This window comes from Aythya marila (assembly GCF_965140915.1).
Source record: "Aythya marila genome assembly, chromosome: 7".
NCBI classification, from domain to species: Eukaryota; Metazoa; Chordata; class Aves; order Anseriformes; family Anatidae; genus Aythya; species Aythya marila.
The window spans coordinates 17,113,371-17,126,440 of record NC_139048.1 but is presented as its reverse complement, the minus strand read 5'-3'; the positions used below and the strand labels follow the sequence as shown (position 1 = coordinate 17,126,440).

Sequence of the window (13,070 nt, the reverse complement as noted above, 5' to 3'; positions counted from 1 at the left end):
GCCATTTGCACCAGCTTTCTGTGCTTCCCATAGCCTGGTTGGCTAGGGGAAGGAAAGAGAGGCACCATGGCTTTGAGGAGTGATATGTTAGCAGGTTGGCTTGGGTTTCTCCACCTGATGAAATCCTCCAGCTCCTGAGGCAGCTGGACACCATGCTCTGAGAACAGGCAAGGAGGAGCTGGGGTAATGACCAGGCTGCCCAGCATACGGGTCATCCAGCCAGGAGGAGAAAATTTGCATCACAATTTGAAGTATTTTCTCTGTGGTTGTTTCGGCAGCTGCTCAAACTGCCCAGAGCCATTGGATCTTCTCTGTCAGTTATACCCATAACAACAACAGGCTTCCTGAGGGACAGAGAAAGTGTGGAAAGGAGCCAGTGAAAGAGTCCAGGTAGCAGAAACCAGCCATAGGAAGGACATTTTGACACCAATATTTTCCTGTGCCTAAAAAGACAGAATATTTGCCACAGGTCTGTCTTTCCCTTTCCTTCAGCAACATCCATTTACCTCACATTAAAGCATACAAAATATCTAGTGCAGATAACATAACCTTCATCAACATGTCATCTTCTCAACATGGTAAATTAAACCCAGTCAAAGCAGCACTATACAGGATGAGGATTTTGGCCTCTGAAACAAAAACACCTCATACAGTTTTCTCATTCCTAACACTTCAGGCAGAATTGGGTAGGCATTGGCACTTGGGTGGCAAAGAGCTGCTTCTGTTCATTGAACCGGGAGGACCAAAAGCTCTGATCAAACTCAGTCAGCATGGGGATTCTGGCTGGCATCCTTCAGAATGGAGCCATACAGAGGTGCCTGCGTTTGGAACAGCCGCAGCATTCTCAGCTTCTGTTTTTTGTATTTGGAGTGCTGCAGATCCTCTCTGTGTATGAGTTTGCATCACAGCTGTCTACCTACAGCGTGGTCTAGAGCTTCTGTGTACCTCTGCAATATAAATACTCACTGGCAAAGCATAAGAAAAAAATTACTGTGTAGCGTAACTGCTCAGGGCTGGCATCAGGTCCAGTGCTGGTGGTAAGACCTGTGCGAGTGCAGCACGTGAAGTGGATGTACGCAACTTGGGGCAGCACTGTGCCTGTTTGCAGGTGAGCCTGTGTTTTCTGTACCCAGAAAGTGTGTATTTACTCACGTACCAGCCTTCTGGAAAACTTTGGCCTCCTGACCTCATGGCTCTTATCAAAATGATTTTAAAACATCAGCTATGAGGATTATGCATTTCTTTACAATTTTTCTGAATGTTTTAAACAACACACATGTATTTTTGCTACCCAAAATCTGTCTTTTTTGTTTCATTATTCTTTGAAATTGGAAAAACTAAACAAGTTCTCATGGAACTGGAAGGATTAGACAGCTTTCTGTTAGTTAATGAGTCCTAGGATCTTTCCATAGTTAATAGCTAGTAATTATGAAGACAAAATGAAAGCCACAATGTGACTTCATTTTTGGCAATATTGCTTTTAAAGAAGTTTAAGTACTTCACAGAATCACAGAATTACAGAATTTTCTAGGTTGGAAGAGACCTCAAGGTCATCGAGTCCAACCTCTAACCTAACGCTAACAGTCCCCACTAAACCATTTCCCTAAGCTCTACATCTAAACGTCTTTTAAAGACCTCCAGGGATGGTGACTCCACCACTTCCCTGGGCAGCCTGTTCCAGTGCCTCACAACCCTTTCAGTGAAGAAGTTCTTCCTAACATCTAACCTAAAACTCCCCTGGCTCAACTTAAGCCCATTCCCCCTCGTCCTGTCACCAGGCACGTGGGAGAACAGGCCAACCCCCACCTCGCTACAGCCTCCCTTGAGGTACCTATAAAGAGCGATAAGGTCGCCCCTGAGCCTCCTTTTCTCCAGGCTGAACAAGCCCAGCTCCCTCAGCCGCTCCTCGTAGGACTTGTTCTCCAGGCCCCTCACCAGCTTTGTCGCCCTTCTCTGCACCCGCTCAAGCACCTCCATGTCCTTCTTGTAGCGAGGGGCCCAAAACTGAACACAGTACTCGAGGTGCGGCCTCACCAGAGCTGAGTACAGGGGGACGATCACCTCCCTAGCCCTGCTGGCCACACTGTTTCTTATGCAAGCCAGGATGCCGTTGGCCTTCTTGGCCACCTGAGCACACTGCTGGCTCATATTCAGCCGACAATTTGCCTCTACTTGCTTAGAGGCAAAATAAAATGCTCGCTTGGAGAGGCAGGAGAGGAAGGGAAGATATCTGGTTTGTGACACAGTTCTAGTTCATTAAACTGCAGAGTGTTTACATTGTTGTTTGTTACATGTAGAAATAGCACATCTCGGTCAGCTGATAGCAACATCTGGGAAAATGTGTTGAAATACACACAAAAAATGGCTTCTTATGGTGTAGTGGGGATGTCCTGTATATTTCTGAAAGACATTAATGGCAAAATGTGTTTTAAAATTAAAAAAAAAAAAAAAAATAAATATATATATATATATATATAATTGCATAAGAGCTTTCATGTTGCTCATATGTGGCACGCAATTTTGGCAAAAGTAGTATTTCTAATATAACCAGGAAAGTGATCTCTGCTTTCCTGCTGCCATAGTGTTGATGCTGCAGAGGCCACAACAAAGCCTTGTGGTTTTACTACTGTTTCCTCAGATGCCTACGTTAGTTGTGTAAGTGTCACGTTACAAAATCACAGTTCACACATACTACTGAGCAGGGCAGATGGAATTAAAACTGTGTATTTGCTGACATGCTTTGGCAGTTTGGACCGTTTTGCTGAAAGCAGAGGCTCCTCAGCACACTGGAAGTTTGCGTTGTGGCATCGCCAGACCAGGAGCAGAGGCTGAAATCTGCCGCAGGGCTTCAAAGAGCCCAGGAATATTTTGTTGATGCACAGGGGACCTGTACAAGTCCCCAAGCTAGAGGGGAGGGTTAGTCCTGTCAACCCTGGAAATGAAGTGAGCACTTATTCATCGTGAACAGGAACAGTTAAACCTCCAATCTTTATACTGCATAAGAAACAGAGAAGAGCTATCCACTGTTGGCTGTCCTCTGAAGTTAATGATAATTGGATTTAAATGTGGTAAGACTGCTAATAGGATAGCAGAAGAAATGTGTGTCATATGTAAAGTATATAGATGAGCAGACGACTGATATTAGCACTGGCAGCAAGTAACCCCTTAAAATTTTGGCATTGAAGAGAAACTGACAGGGGCTTTCATTTTTGAAAGGCCTACCTGAGGCAGTATTTTCCAAAAATGAAACACAAACTAGCAGCAACATACCTCAGAGTTATCCAAGGTGGGCTGAGTGGGGAGGAAATGTGCAGAACTTCTGCAACATGCAGTAAAGTTGCTCATTTTCCTGAAGCAGAAGAAGCAGCCTTCACAAGTTTAGGAAACCCTCCTATAGCTGAAGGAAATGGTTGTCCTGTGCTTCCAAACAAATCCTTCTCAAATCTGTGTCCTGGAACTAGGTAAACTGAGAAAAACGAACAGAAAAGATTTACCTAGTGTTTGTGTTAACCCTACTGGCCATAAACAAAGGTATGTAAGGTACATATTCAGGCTCCCCTTTGACAAAGGATGACTTAAGCAGACATTTGAAGTTCAGTATGAACTAAAATTCTCTGTTGCAGAGCAATACCTGTCTACATTTGGCGCATGTATTACTTTCAGTATAAGCTGCATACCTAAGCAATTGCACTGTTGTTGTATGGGGAAGGAATGAGAAATAGGGGAGATGAAAATACCATTGTTTTTCCATTCCAGCTCCAGTAAGCAAATCTAAACATTTTTGCAACCTTTATAGCTTTAAACTCATCATAAGAGAGCTGGAACAATGGTAATCAAAGACTGATTTTAGAAACAAATGCAGACTAAATGAGAAAGTATTTGGCTTTTGATTGTTCAATCCCATCCTGAGGTCTCCAGCTTGGTCCATCACACAGTTATTAACTAACATCACACTAGGGTAAATATCTTTATTTAGTAAAACAACAAAAAAAAAAAGGATTAGGCAATCCCATTTTAGGTCAACAATCTAGACTTATCATCAGGGTAAACTTTTGGCTAAAATTCTGTGAATTTTTTTTTAAACTTGAAAGGCACTCAAAGAGGACAGAAACATGTAGTGAATCAGATCCAAGAACCATATTTCATCATGCTCAAGGCAGCCGTTATCAAAAGGACCATTTGTATTGGCTCTCCTTCAAAAGTAGCCTGCTACTGGTGCTCAAATCAGGTTACTTCCACAGCGAACTCCTACTTTATTCTGGATGTGGCTTCAAAGTTTGTAATCACGCAAGTTAAAAGACAACAGTTAAATTTTAACTAACATTCAGGTTTCTTTCTGCTATATTAAACTCAGATAACCGGTGATTGGTAAATACATACTTTTAGACATCTGCATTTTAGTAAACGGATGCTTTGTGTGCAGGTTTTTTAGTGATTGTTTGTTTGTTTAAAAAGAAATATGAATTATTTCATCTTTGGATTATAAGCATTTTTCCTCCATTGCTAGCTAAGTATTATGCAGGTGTATTTTAGGGAATCAGCAAACTTTTGAAATTAGCAATTTTTTTTAATACTTTCTTGTCATTTTCTAGTTGCACACAAATACAAGGAATGAAAAATGAAGAGAAATGTCCTTTTTCACAAGCTGTGAGTTACTCATTCAGCACTGTGTCAGGCAGGCAGCCTGTGTGATCTCCATCATGTGGCTGGTGCAGACTTCTGCCAGTCGTCCAGCTCAGATTTAAAAAAAGAAATGGCACTGGATGTTTGCACTTTTACAGAATAAACTTTGCAAGTGAATTACATAAACAAAGCATCAGTCCCGGCAAATCATGCTGGTATTTAATTTATCTTTAGTGGTTACTTAAAAGTTCACTTACGTGAATGAGGGGACTGTGCCTTGTTTGCACTCTCATGCTAGGTTTTCTGCAGCCTCCCCAGCAACATTTCCTTCGGGGCTGGCTGGGAGTTTGGGGTGGAGGAGAGGAGATCTGAGACTTTCATTACAGTTGTAACAGTGAGAAACGTTCTTTATACTCATTTCCTTTTGATGTTGTTGTTGTTATTTTTGGTTTACTGTTAAAGAAAGTTGGTGAAAGGTTCAGGGGAGGCTGGTAAGACACACTGGCCATTTCTGGGCTGTGATTCTGGCAAATTGACTATTTTACTATTTATTTGACTATTTTTTGACACCAAAGAGTTAGTGATGCAGGGGTTGGTTCCTGTGGATATCCATCCCTGGGGGGAATATGGATCTACCGTGGAGCCCCAGGGTCCACCTGGGTACAGGCTTCTGGCCATGTCGATCAGGTGGAAGGGTGGCATTGGGTATGGTACAAACATCACCTCCCATGTTTCTAACAGGGAATAATATGCCGGAGGGAACAAATCGTTTTATTCTTTTCAGGAGAGACATCTCAGCTCAAATCTAAAATTCTCCTGATGGGGGGAAAGTCAAATGTACCCAGTAGGTTTAGCAAACATAATTTTCCTTCTATTCTTTTTGGAATAATTTAGCACGTATTTGATGTGGCTCTCTAAAGCTGAGAATCCTATTTCTCTGGTATCTCTAGTCTTCCCTCCTAAGCAGTAATTTTCTGAAACACGGCACTTTGTCTGATCTGTTGCTGACTGAGTATAAGTTATTCTAAAAATGTCCTCTTTGTGTCTAAAGGGATTTGGCCTGTCTGCCTGACTGTGAAAACCAGTCCCCTGCCCTCAGTCTGCTGCATGCCAGCATTGAGCCCACACCGTCACCACCCAGGTATGTCACAGAAGACGCTGACAAACTGCAGTGCCCTCACTTCATAAAGCTGCTAGAGTCAAAGGGAGGAATGACGAGAATATTTGTGTTTACAAAAAAGTAGGACATGCAGCAGACTGTGCACTGCCACCTGCATGGCAGCAGCACACTGTAGCTGGAAAAAAGAGAGACCGCACAGACCTAAAAAAGCCTGTCGATGTGCAATCTACAAAATAAATATTTGACTCAAAGCAGGCCTTTCAAAGGACTCTGTCCATGTGCAACCTGCTACATGCACCGACTGCTGTCCCAGTGACATAGTAAACTAGAAAATGTGCTATTCAGATGCACATCATTGTGTTTTGGGCTAGCTTAAAATTCAAAAGATCTTGATAAACTTCAGTCCTGTGACCATGATAACTAATCATCCTCTGTAGTCAGAATGGGTGGAAAAGAATGCATATTTTTGTGAACTTACAATTCTTACTGAAGTTTGACATAATGGTTACAGTTGTACTTTATGAGACGAAAAAATTTCTACTTCCTTAAAACTTTTAAAACCACAACCTAAAGGTTGTATAAAACTTATAAGACTTTTTTTTTTTTTTTTTTTCCTGTGAAGAGCCAGCACCCCAGGGAGAAATATGGGTTTTACAGGGCTCTCCTGTGATAAAGTTTAATTTTCAAAAGTATTTTTATATCTTCAAAGACAAATTTGTGGAGTTAAAATACATCATCTGGTCTTCTCACTGTAGATTTTCCTATGTGTTGACAATATTATGCAAATATTTATATACTTGTATTTTTTTCCAATTTTCAGAGGTTAAAAGAATGTAATGAAAAGCATAACTAAAAGATGCACCAAGATGCTTAAGTTCACCAGAACACAGGCCTCTTTCAGCAATGTGCTTTTATAAAAGGTAGACCAGAAGAGATCATTATTAAGAAAGAAATCTAAACAAATTACAGCTTAGACCAGAGGCTTTCCTGAATTAGTTCCTAGTTAAGTAACATGGTCTTGTTTAGAATGGCATCTAATTTCATTTTAAAATTGGCACTGATGGAGAATCCACCCTAGCAAACTGTTCCAGCAATTCAGACTGTCAAAACTTTGCAGTTTATTTAAATATTTTCAGTACCAGCTGCTAGATCTTGTCACATAGGTAACTTTATGGTCCTTCTATTCTCATATTTATGATCTCCATGTAGGTACTGGCAGACCACAGTCACCACAGGATCAAAGGCAAGTGGAGGTGTTGGGGACCGCTAGTGATTGTCTCATCCAAGCCCTTGCTCAAAGCAGGGCCACCAAGAGCAGGTTGCCCAGGACTGTGTCCAGTCCAGTTTTGAACATCTCAGAGGATGGAAACTCCAAAATTTCTCTGGGCTGCCTGTTCCAGCATTTCATTACCCTATGGTGGAAAACTTCTGTGGTGTGTAGGGTGGGTTTTTGTTTGTTTTTTATGTTTAAAAGGAATTTTATGTGTTTCAGGTTTTGCCCCTTAGTTCTTATCCCATTAGTGTCCTGTCACCACAGAAAAGAGTCTGGCTTGTTCTTCTCTACTCCTCCTGACCACCATCAGGTATTTATAAGCACTGATACAATATTTAGTTACTTACCCTCCTGTTGTCCCAAATCCTTTTTGGAATCCATTTCTTCCCTATTAAGGGCTCCAGTCTGGCTGCTTCCATTTTGGACAGATTTGTTCCCATTTTCAAATGTACATTAATATTAATTATTCAGCTTGTCGGCTCATACAGATTAATTTGTCGTGGTAGGTTGGCCAATTTACATTTTGCCAGTCTTGATTGTAAATTTTCATATGGGGGTTGGACCCTATGATCTTTCCAGGTCCCTTCCAACCCCTACAGTTCTGTGATTCTGTGATGTGTGACTGTAAATGGGTTGTGTATTTGAGATTTGCTGAAGTACTTCCCACGGAGGTCCACAATGAATTCACTTTTGCTTTTGCTCTGAAGTCAGCATTGCTACACAGTGTAACATGGGAGGAAAACAGGCATGGAAAAGAAACAGACAGGAGGTGACACCAGTTGAATGACCCAATTTGGTCAGATTTGGAAGTTCATAGCAATTTGCAGTTGTTTATTGTTTTCATTTGTTACTTCTCTCTCTAAGACTGAGATAAGAGTAGATTTTACTTGCAAGATCTGGCAAAGGGATGGTTACTACTTATTAATAGAGCCTTGTTATTCAAAGGAGAGATTAAGATAGAAATTAATTGACAGTCTACCCACAGTTGCACTTTATAATTCATAATGTAGTGCATGAACAGGAACAGCCTATTCTATAAACCTGCTCGGGTTCCATAGATCTATAGATCTTGAATAGTCAGGCCAGTGACTCAAGGCAATCCTGCTAAAAGATGCTGTAGTCGTGGTTCACAAAAGCCCACTGAAGTCACGACCAAAGAAGTATGACTCACTGAAGTGTGAGCACTGTGCCCTTCATCTGTGCACTGGGCCTTCACCTGGCTGCTTTCCTGTTAGCTTGAAGGGCCTTATATCCCAGGAAAACTTTGGGCATGTCATCCAAACTGTGAACTGCTAATAGGCAACCTAAGGTTGTTGAACTCTGCCTGAACCTTATTTATTTTTACTTCTGCAGAGAGGACATGAATTATCTTTCTGACACCATATCTGAGTAAGTAGATGCACTCTGTGTGATCACATTACTTCTTTTGCAGGAGGCAGCTGTAGATAGACTTCAGTGCTTCCTCTCAGTATATATGTGTCTGTTCCTATATATATAGCTGCATGGCATAGATATGATTTCAAAGGCCATTACGGTCATGCAGGAACAGGATCATGTCACTTGAGAGTAAGTGCTTAGGAGTGAATTACTCTCAAGCAGAGAGCAGAGACCCCGCAGGAATTCACAGCTGAGCAAAGCTTGCAAGTCCTGAAAAAAATCCATGGTTTCCATATGGACTTTTATGCTACTTGCAGTAACAACAAAAAGTTTATGGGGTCCCAAAAATGCCCAATATTTTGATTCAGACATAAAAAAAAAATAAAAAGGTAGATTTTACAGATGAGAGTCTTGTTCAGGCACACATAGTGGGTTGATAACTGTTTCCAGCCATTCTCTGCACTTGAATGAGTTTCTGATCACAGTTCCTCACGGTCAGGGGCTTTGCTTTCTCAGTGTTTCCTGCATGCCAAGGAGGATCCATTGCCAACTAGGAAGCCTGCTCACTGGGATTTGGGGCTGGCTGTTTGGTATTGAAATTCTGTAGCTGGTGCACTGTCTTGTGATTTAATTCCATAGCAGAAGTTGATGGGAAGGGGAAACTCTTTCCTCTGTCCTGAAAGCAGCAGCATGTGATTTGTCTCTGTGTTGGCAACTGTATCTTTGGAAATCAGGAAACTAAAACCTTCCTGGAAGTCAGTGTAAAGGCCTAATGCAAAGCACTGCAATGTTACTCATTTCGTCAGCTGTCAGGGAAGTCCTTGTCGTCAGCTGTGACGTGCTTCAATTAGAAACTTTGTTTAGGAAGAGACATGCTCTTTAGAGTGCAGGGCTGGTTCCCACAATTTACAAGGACATCTCTTGTTGCTAGGTTTTAACTAGGCATGCAAGGAGTAACATAAATTATTGCTTTATATGCTATTACTGGAAAGAAGGCAACTCAGAAGATAAGAAAAGTATTGTGATAACAGAAAAGTACAGTTCAGAATCTGAAACATAAGGATCTGACCTGGACCAGGGACAGCAGATGCATGGTCTTATCACTGCCACTGAGTGAAGTCCTAGATGCACTTGGGAGATGCTCGGTATTGCATTCTGCATTGCATCTTCCTGATTTCCTTCCTCTAAGCTTGCAGAACCACTTACACATAATTCTCCTAGGTAACCTCTCTAATGACATTCAGTAACAGGGATAAAATGAAAGAAGAGCAGAGGGGAAACGTAGAGCACCCAGAATCACTTGAGTAATAGTAATTGAACAAGAGCGGGTGCAAGAGCCGCTTCTAAAAAAAGCAACAATTGATCTCCAAAACACAAAAGGGTTTTGTTCAGGTCTGAAGTGTTCCTGTGTCTCTTATCTCCCTTAGTAGCTGCTAGCTTTTTCCTTCACAGTTTCTTTTGTGATGTCCCAGAGAGGAGATTTCAATTCTATTGTCAATGCTAGCTGTTTCTCTAGGTGCCGTGCAGTAGTCAGTCCTCATACAGTCAACTCAGTAAAAGCTGGTTCTTAGATGTACTTCCTCTGTACTTGCACTTTTTTTCCCTGCTGTTCGTAAGAGATTTGCCAATATTAATCCCGTTTTAAGAAAAGAATCTGAACAAGTCTATGTGTAAAAAATCCAGGAATCTCCATGTTTTCTGATGGCCTTGAGACTCAACTCATTTAGTTCTTCTAGAGGCAACAGCAAAAGAGAATGAACTTTGAAAGAAAGCAAAATGAAGCTTTATTTATTTGGTCATGGTTCAGCTCTACCCATAGCACAATGGAGCCCTTCTCTCCAGGGCTGACTAATATCCACGTAATAGCGAGTAGTCTTGCAGAGAGCTGTGCAGTAGCACAGTGGCACCAGCAAGTCTTGGCAGGGTTTACTAATAAGCAAAATGAGAGAAACATGGGAAATGCAGCTTGTGGCAAAAGAAGCTGCAAGAGATCAAATGGAAACAGGATGAAGATGAAATTAATATCGTCAGAAACAGTTGAAAATTGTGTGGATGTTATCAACAGGAGAAAAAAACTTTTAAAAGGAACACAAGAAAAGGAAAAGGCAGCACACAAAAAAACAGTGAGTTAGCAAAGGGTGGACTGAATTAGCTCTGTACACAAAGCCTCTGCCAGAGGAGGAAAAGAGCAGAATGCAATGTTCTTTCTGGTCAGATTCAGTCTAGAATGGTATTGCAGCAGCACGCACAGATAAATAAATTTGGACTAGATTCAGTGGCTGCAAAGAGAATACAAGGTGATGAGCTGTAATTTATTTTATTGCTGAGACTTGATAAGCTCAGCAACTTTCTCTGTAGGATCCAGTAACTACTGACTGCAGAAAATGGCACAAAGTGAATCTCGGTAATCTGAAGCACACACGATGCATCTGGCTTTGAGAAATGGTCAGTAACCGATACCAGACTGGGAATCATGCTGATCACGAGGTGTTTTATTTATAGTCAAATAATTCTATTTACAGTGCTTGAATTGTAATTAAAGATGCACTTTTTTCATGACTCCAGAAAATCTCACAACTAATTTCATAGTTGTTTTGTTAGAGGAAATTGGGCAAACAGTTTTCAATTTTTCCAAACATCCTGGAACAAACTACCCTCAGAAATAATGATCAATGTACTAAGAAAGGATCTTGGGAAAAATATCTGCACATTTCACCAGTAAAACCTGAAGCAAAGCTATGATCTACAGTCACTTTTTCATTACTAATGTGATAAGTGTAAGAATTAAAATGCCGAAAGTAATATATTTTCAGGGAAAAAAAAATCCACCAGGCTGAAAGAGACCAGAAAAGATTTGCTAGGCTAATTTTAGCAATCCTGGATTACTTATTAAGAGCCAGGCACTCTGGACATGGCTGAGCAGGGCATGTTCTCTATTGCAGCTCTGTGAAACTCTAAATGTCTACCATACAGTCAGTGGTAACAGATGCTTCTAAGCAAATTTGCAATATGGCTGTTGACTTTTTGGCTGCAGAAATTAAAATGCTCATGTTACCTGGAATAATCCTACCCACCACAACAGGAATTATATATACTTTCAAATAATTACAGGATGCTTTATGAATGTGTAGTTAAACTGAAACTAAAGGAGGGTCTGCTTTTTGTGTAGCAAAACCAACGTGCCTGCAAACAGTGTGTTTACACATAGGTGACAGAGTTGAACAGATAAGACAGGTGACGTTTCAACATAATTTTACCGTACAAATGTTGAATTGAACAGTTTGCAAATGCCACGCACATACAGCAGCAAATTCCATATTTCTCTGTTTTGACAGATAGTCATGTGTACATAAGGGCATGGAAGCTATTGCTGTCATACTATCTGTGTTTTTAGTAAGGCATTTTAAAACAGACTAGAAAGAAAAACAAACTGAAGTGCTCTTAAATTTTCTGCCCTGAACAACTGTTAAGTATGCAACATTTCAGCCAGTTCACCAGTCTATGCACAGGGAGGTCTCCTGCCACAAAATTCAGAAAGATCCAGAATTACACAAAGCAACAATATGTTCAAGTAGAGGGAGATTCAAAATGAGTTCTGTATTTCAAAATCCTCAAGAGGAAGATATGAAGAAAAGGCACACTTTAAAAAAAAAATAAAAAAATTTGGAATGATTATAATACTTAGAACAGACACACCATAAACAGGACCTTAGTGGATATGCTGTCTATGTAAATCCCTCTTAACCTAGAAAATATTGATGGACGAGACAGCCATAACCAACAAACGTGCATTTGAAAAAACTGCTATACCAACTCACCCCCTCTGTACAGCTTTCAGCTTTTGTTCCTAAGGCTACTTATAAGTTACCTGCCACATTGTTTTGTTTAGTTTTACACATCTATTTAGTCTGAGCTCCAATGCTGGAAACTTTGCTGAGGCCCAGACACTACTACTACTGGAAGCATGTAGGTAGGTCCTTTCAGCCCTGCACTGGGATCCCACAGGCACATGTGAGTCCAGCCACAGAAGCAGGGCTTCCCTGTCTGCAGCAGGGGCCATGCTCTTGGCTTGGCACATTGGGCAGCCATCCTCGTGAGGTGCTGCTGCAACATAAACCGAATTACATATTTATGGAAGTAAACAGTATTTGAAGTGTCCATGGTTTGAAAGCACTTTGCCACTAAGACTGTTGTTCTGTGATTATCTCAGTCTGAACTGCTGAAAATTAACCCAGCAACAAATGTATGCATTTTGTAGCTGGATCTGTAAGAAAAGGGAATAAGCATAGGCATAGCAGGAGGGCAGAGGAAATTTTTGGTGGCACTTTTAGCTGCTGAAAAAAAAAAAAAAAGAAAGAAAAAAAAAGTTGTACTAGGAATTATTTTTCTAAAGTTCTTCGAAATTTGATGTTGATCTCTGGCCATGCAAGTCCCGTTTTCTGGTCAGCACCCCTGAAAATGTGTACCATACATGGACTCTAATTACACCCTGTCTATATGTTAGCAGTTTCAAAGTCAGGGTATGGGGAATAAGGGAGTAGCTGAGTTTTACCATCTGCACCCAAGCCACTAGCAGTAATGGCACAGCATTTCTCAGTTATGAGGCCATGTTCCCCAAAAAACAGTATTATTTATCTAACATTTCCTATTCTGCAGCATAAAATGGGAACCAAGTTG

The 13,070-nt window shown here is 40.9% G+C and overlaps 1 protein-coding gene across 2 annotated transcripts in view; it reads left to right on the top strand.

The window, feature by feature from the left end:
- The window catches only part of LOC309880016 (uncharacterized protein), a 60,175-nt gene that overhangs the window by 3,389 nt on the left and 43,716 nt on the right, over positions 1 to 13,070 (top strand). Inside the window, exons 2-4 of one of the 2 annotated variants that reach the window (XM_082764400.1) lie at positions 5,675 to 5,764; positions 7,236 to 7,326; positions 8,370 to 8,405. In XM_082764400.1, coding sequence (XP_082620526.1) covers positions 5,675 to 5,764; positions 7,236 to 7,326; positions 8,370 to 8,393 — 205 coding nt within the window. In that variant the 3' untranslated portion in view covers positions 8,394 to 8,405. The remainder of the gene's footprint in view (positions 1 to 5,674; positions 5,765 to 7,235; positions 7,327 to 8,369; positions 8,406 to 13,070) is intronic. The other variant, XM_082764399.1, reaches the window with a different exon arrangement.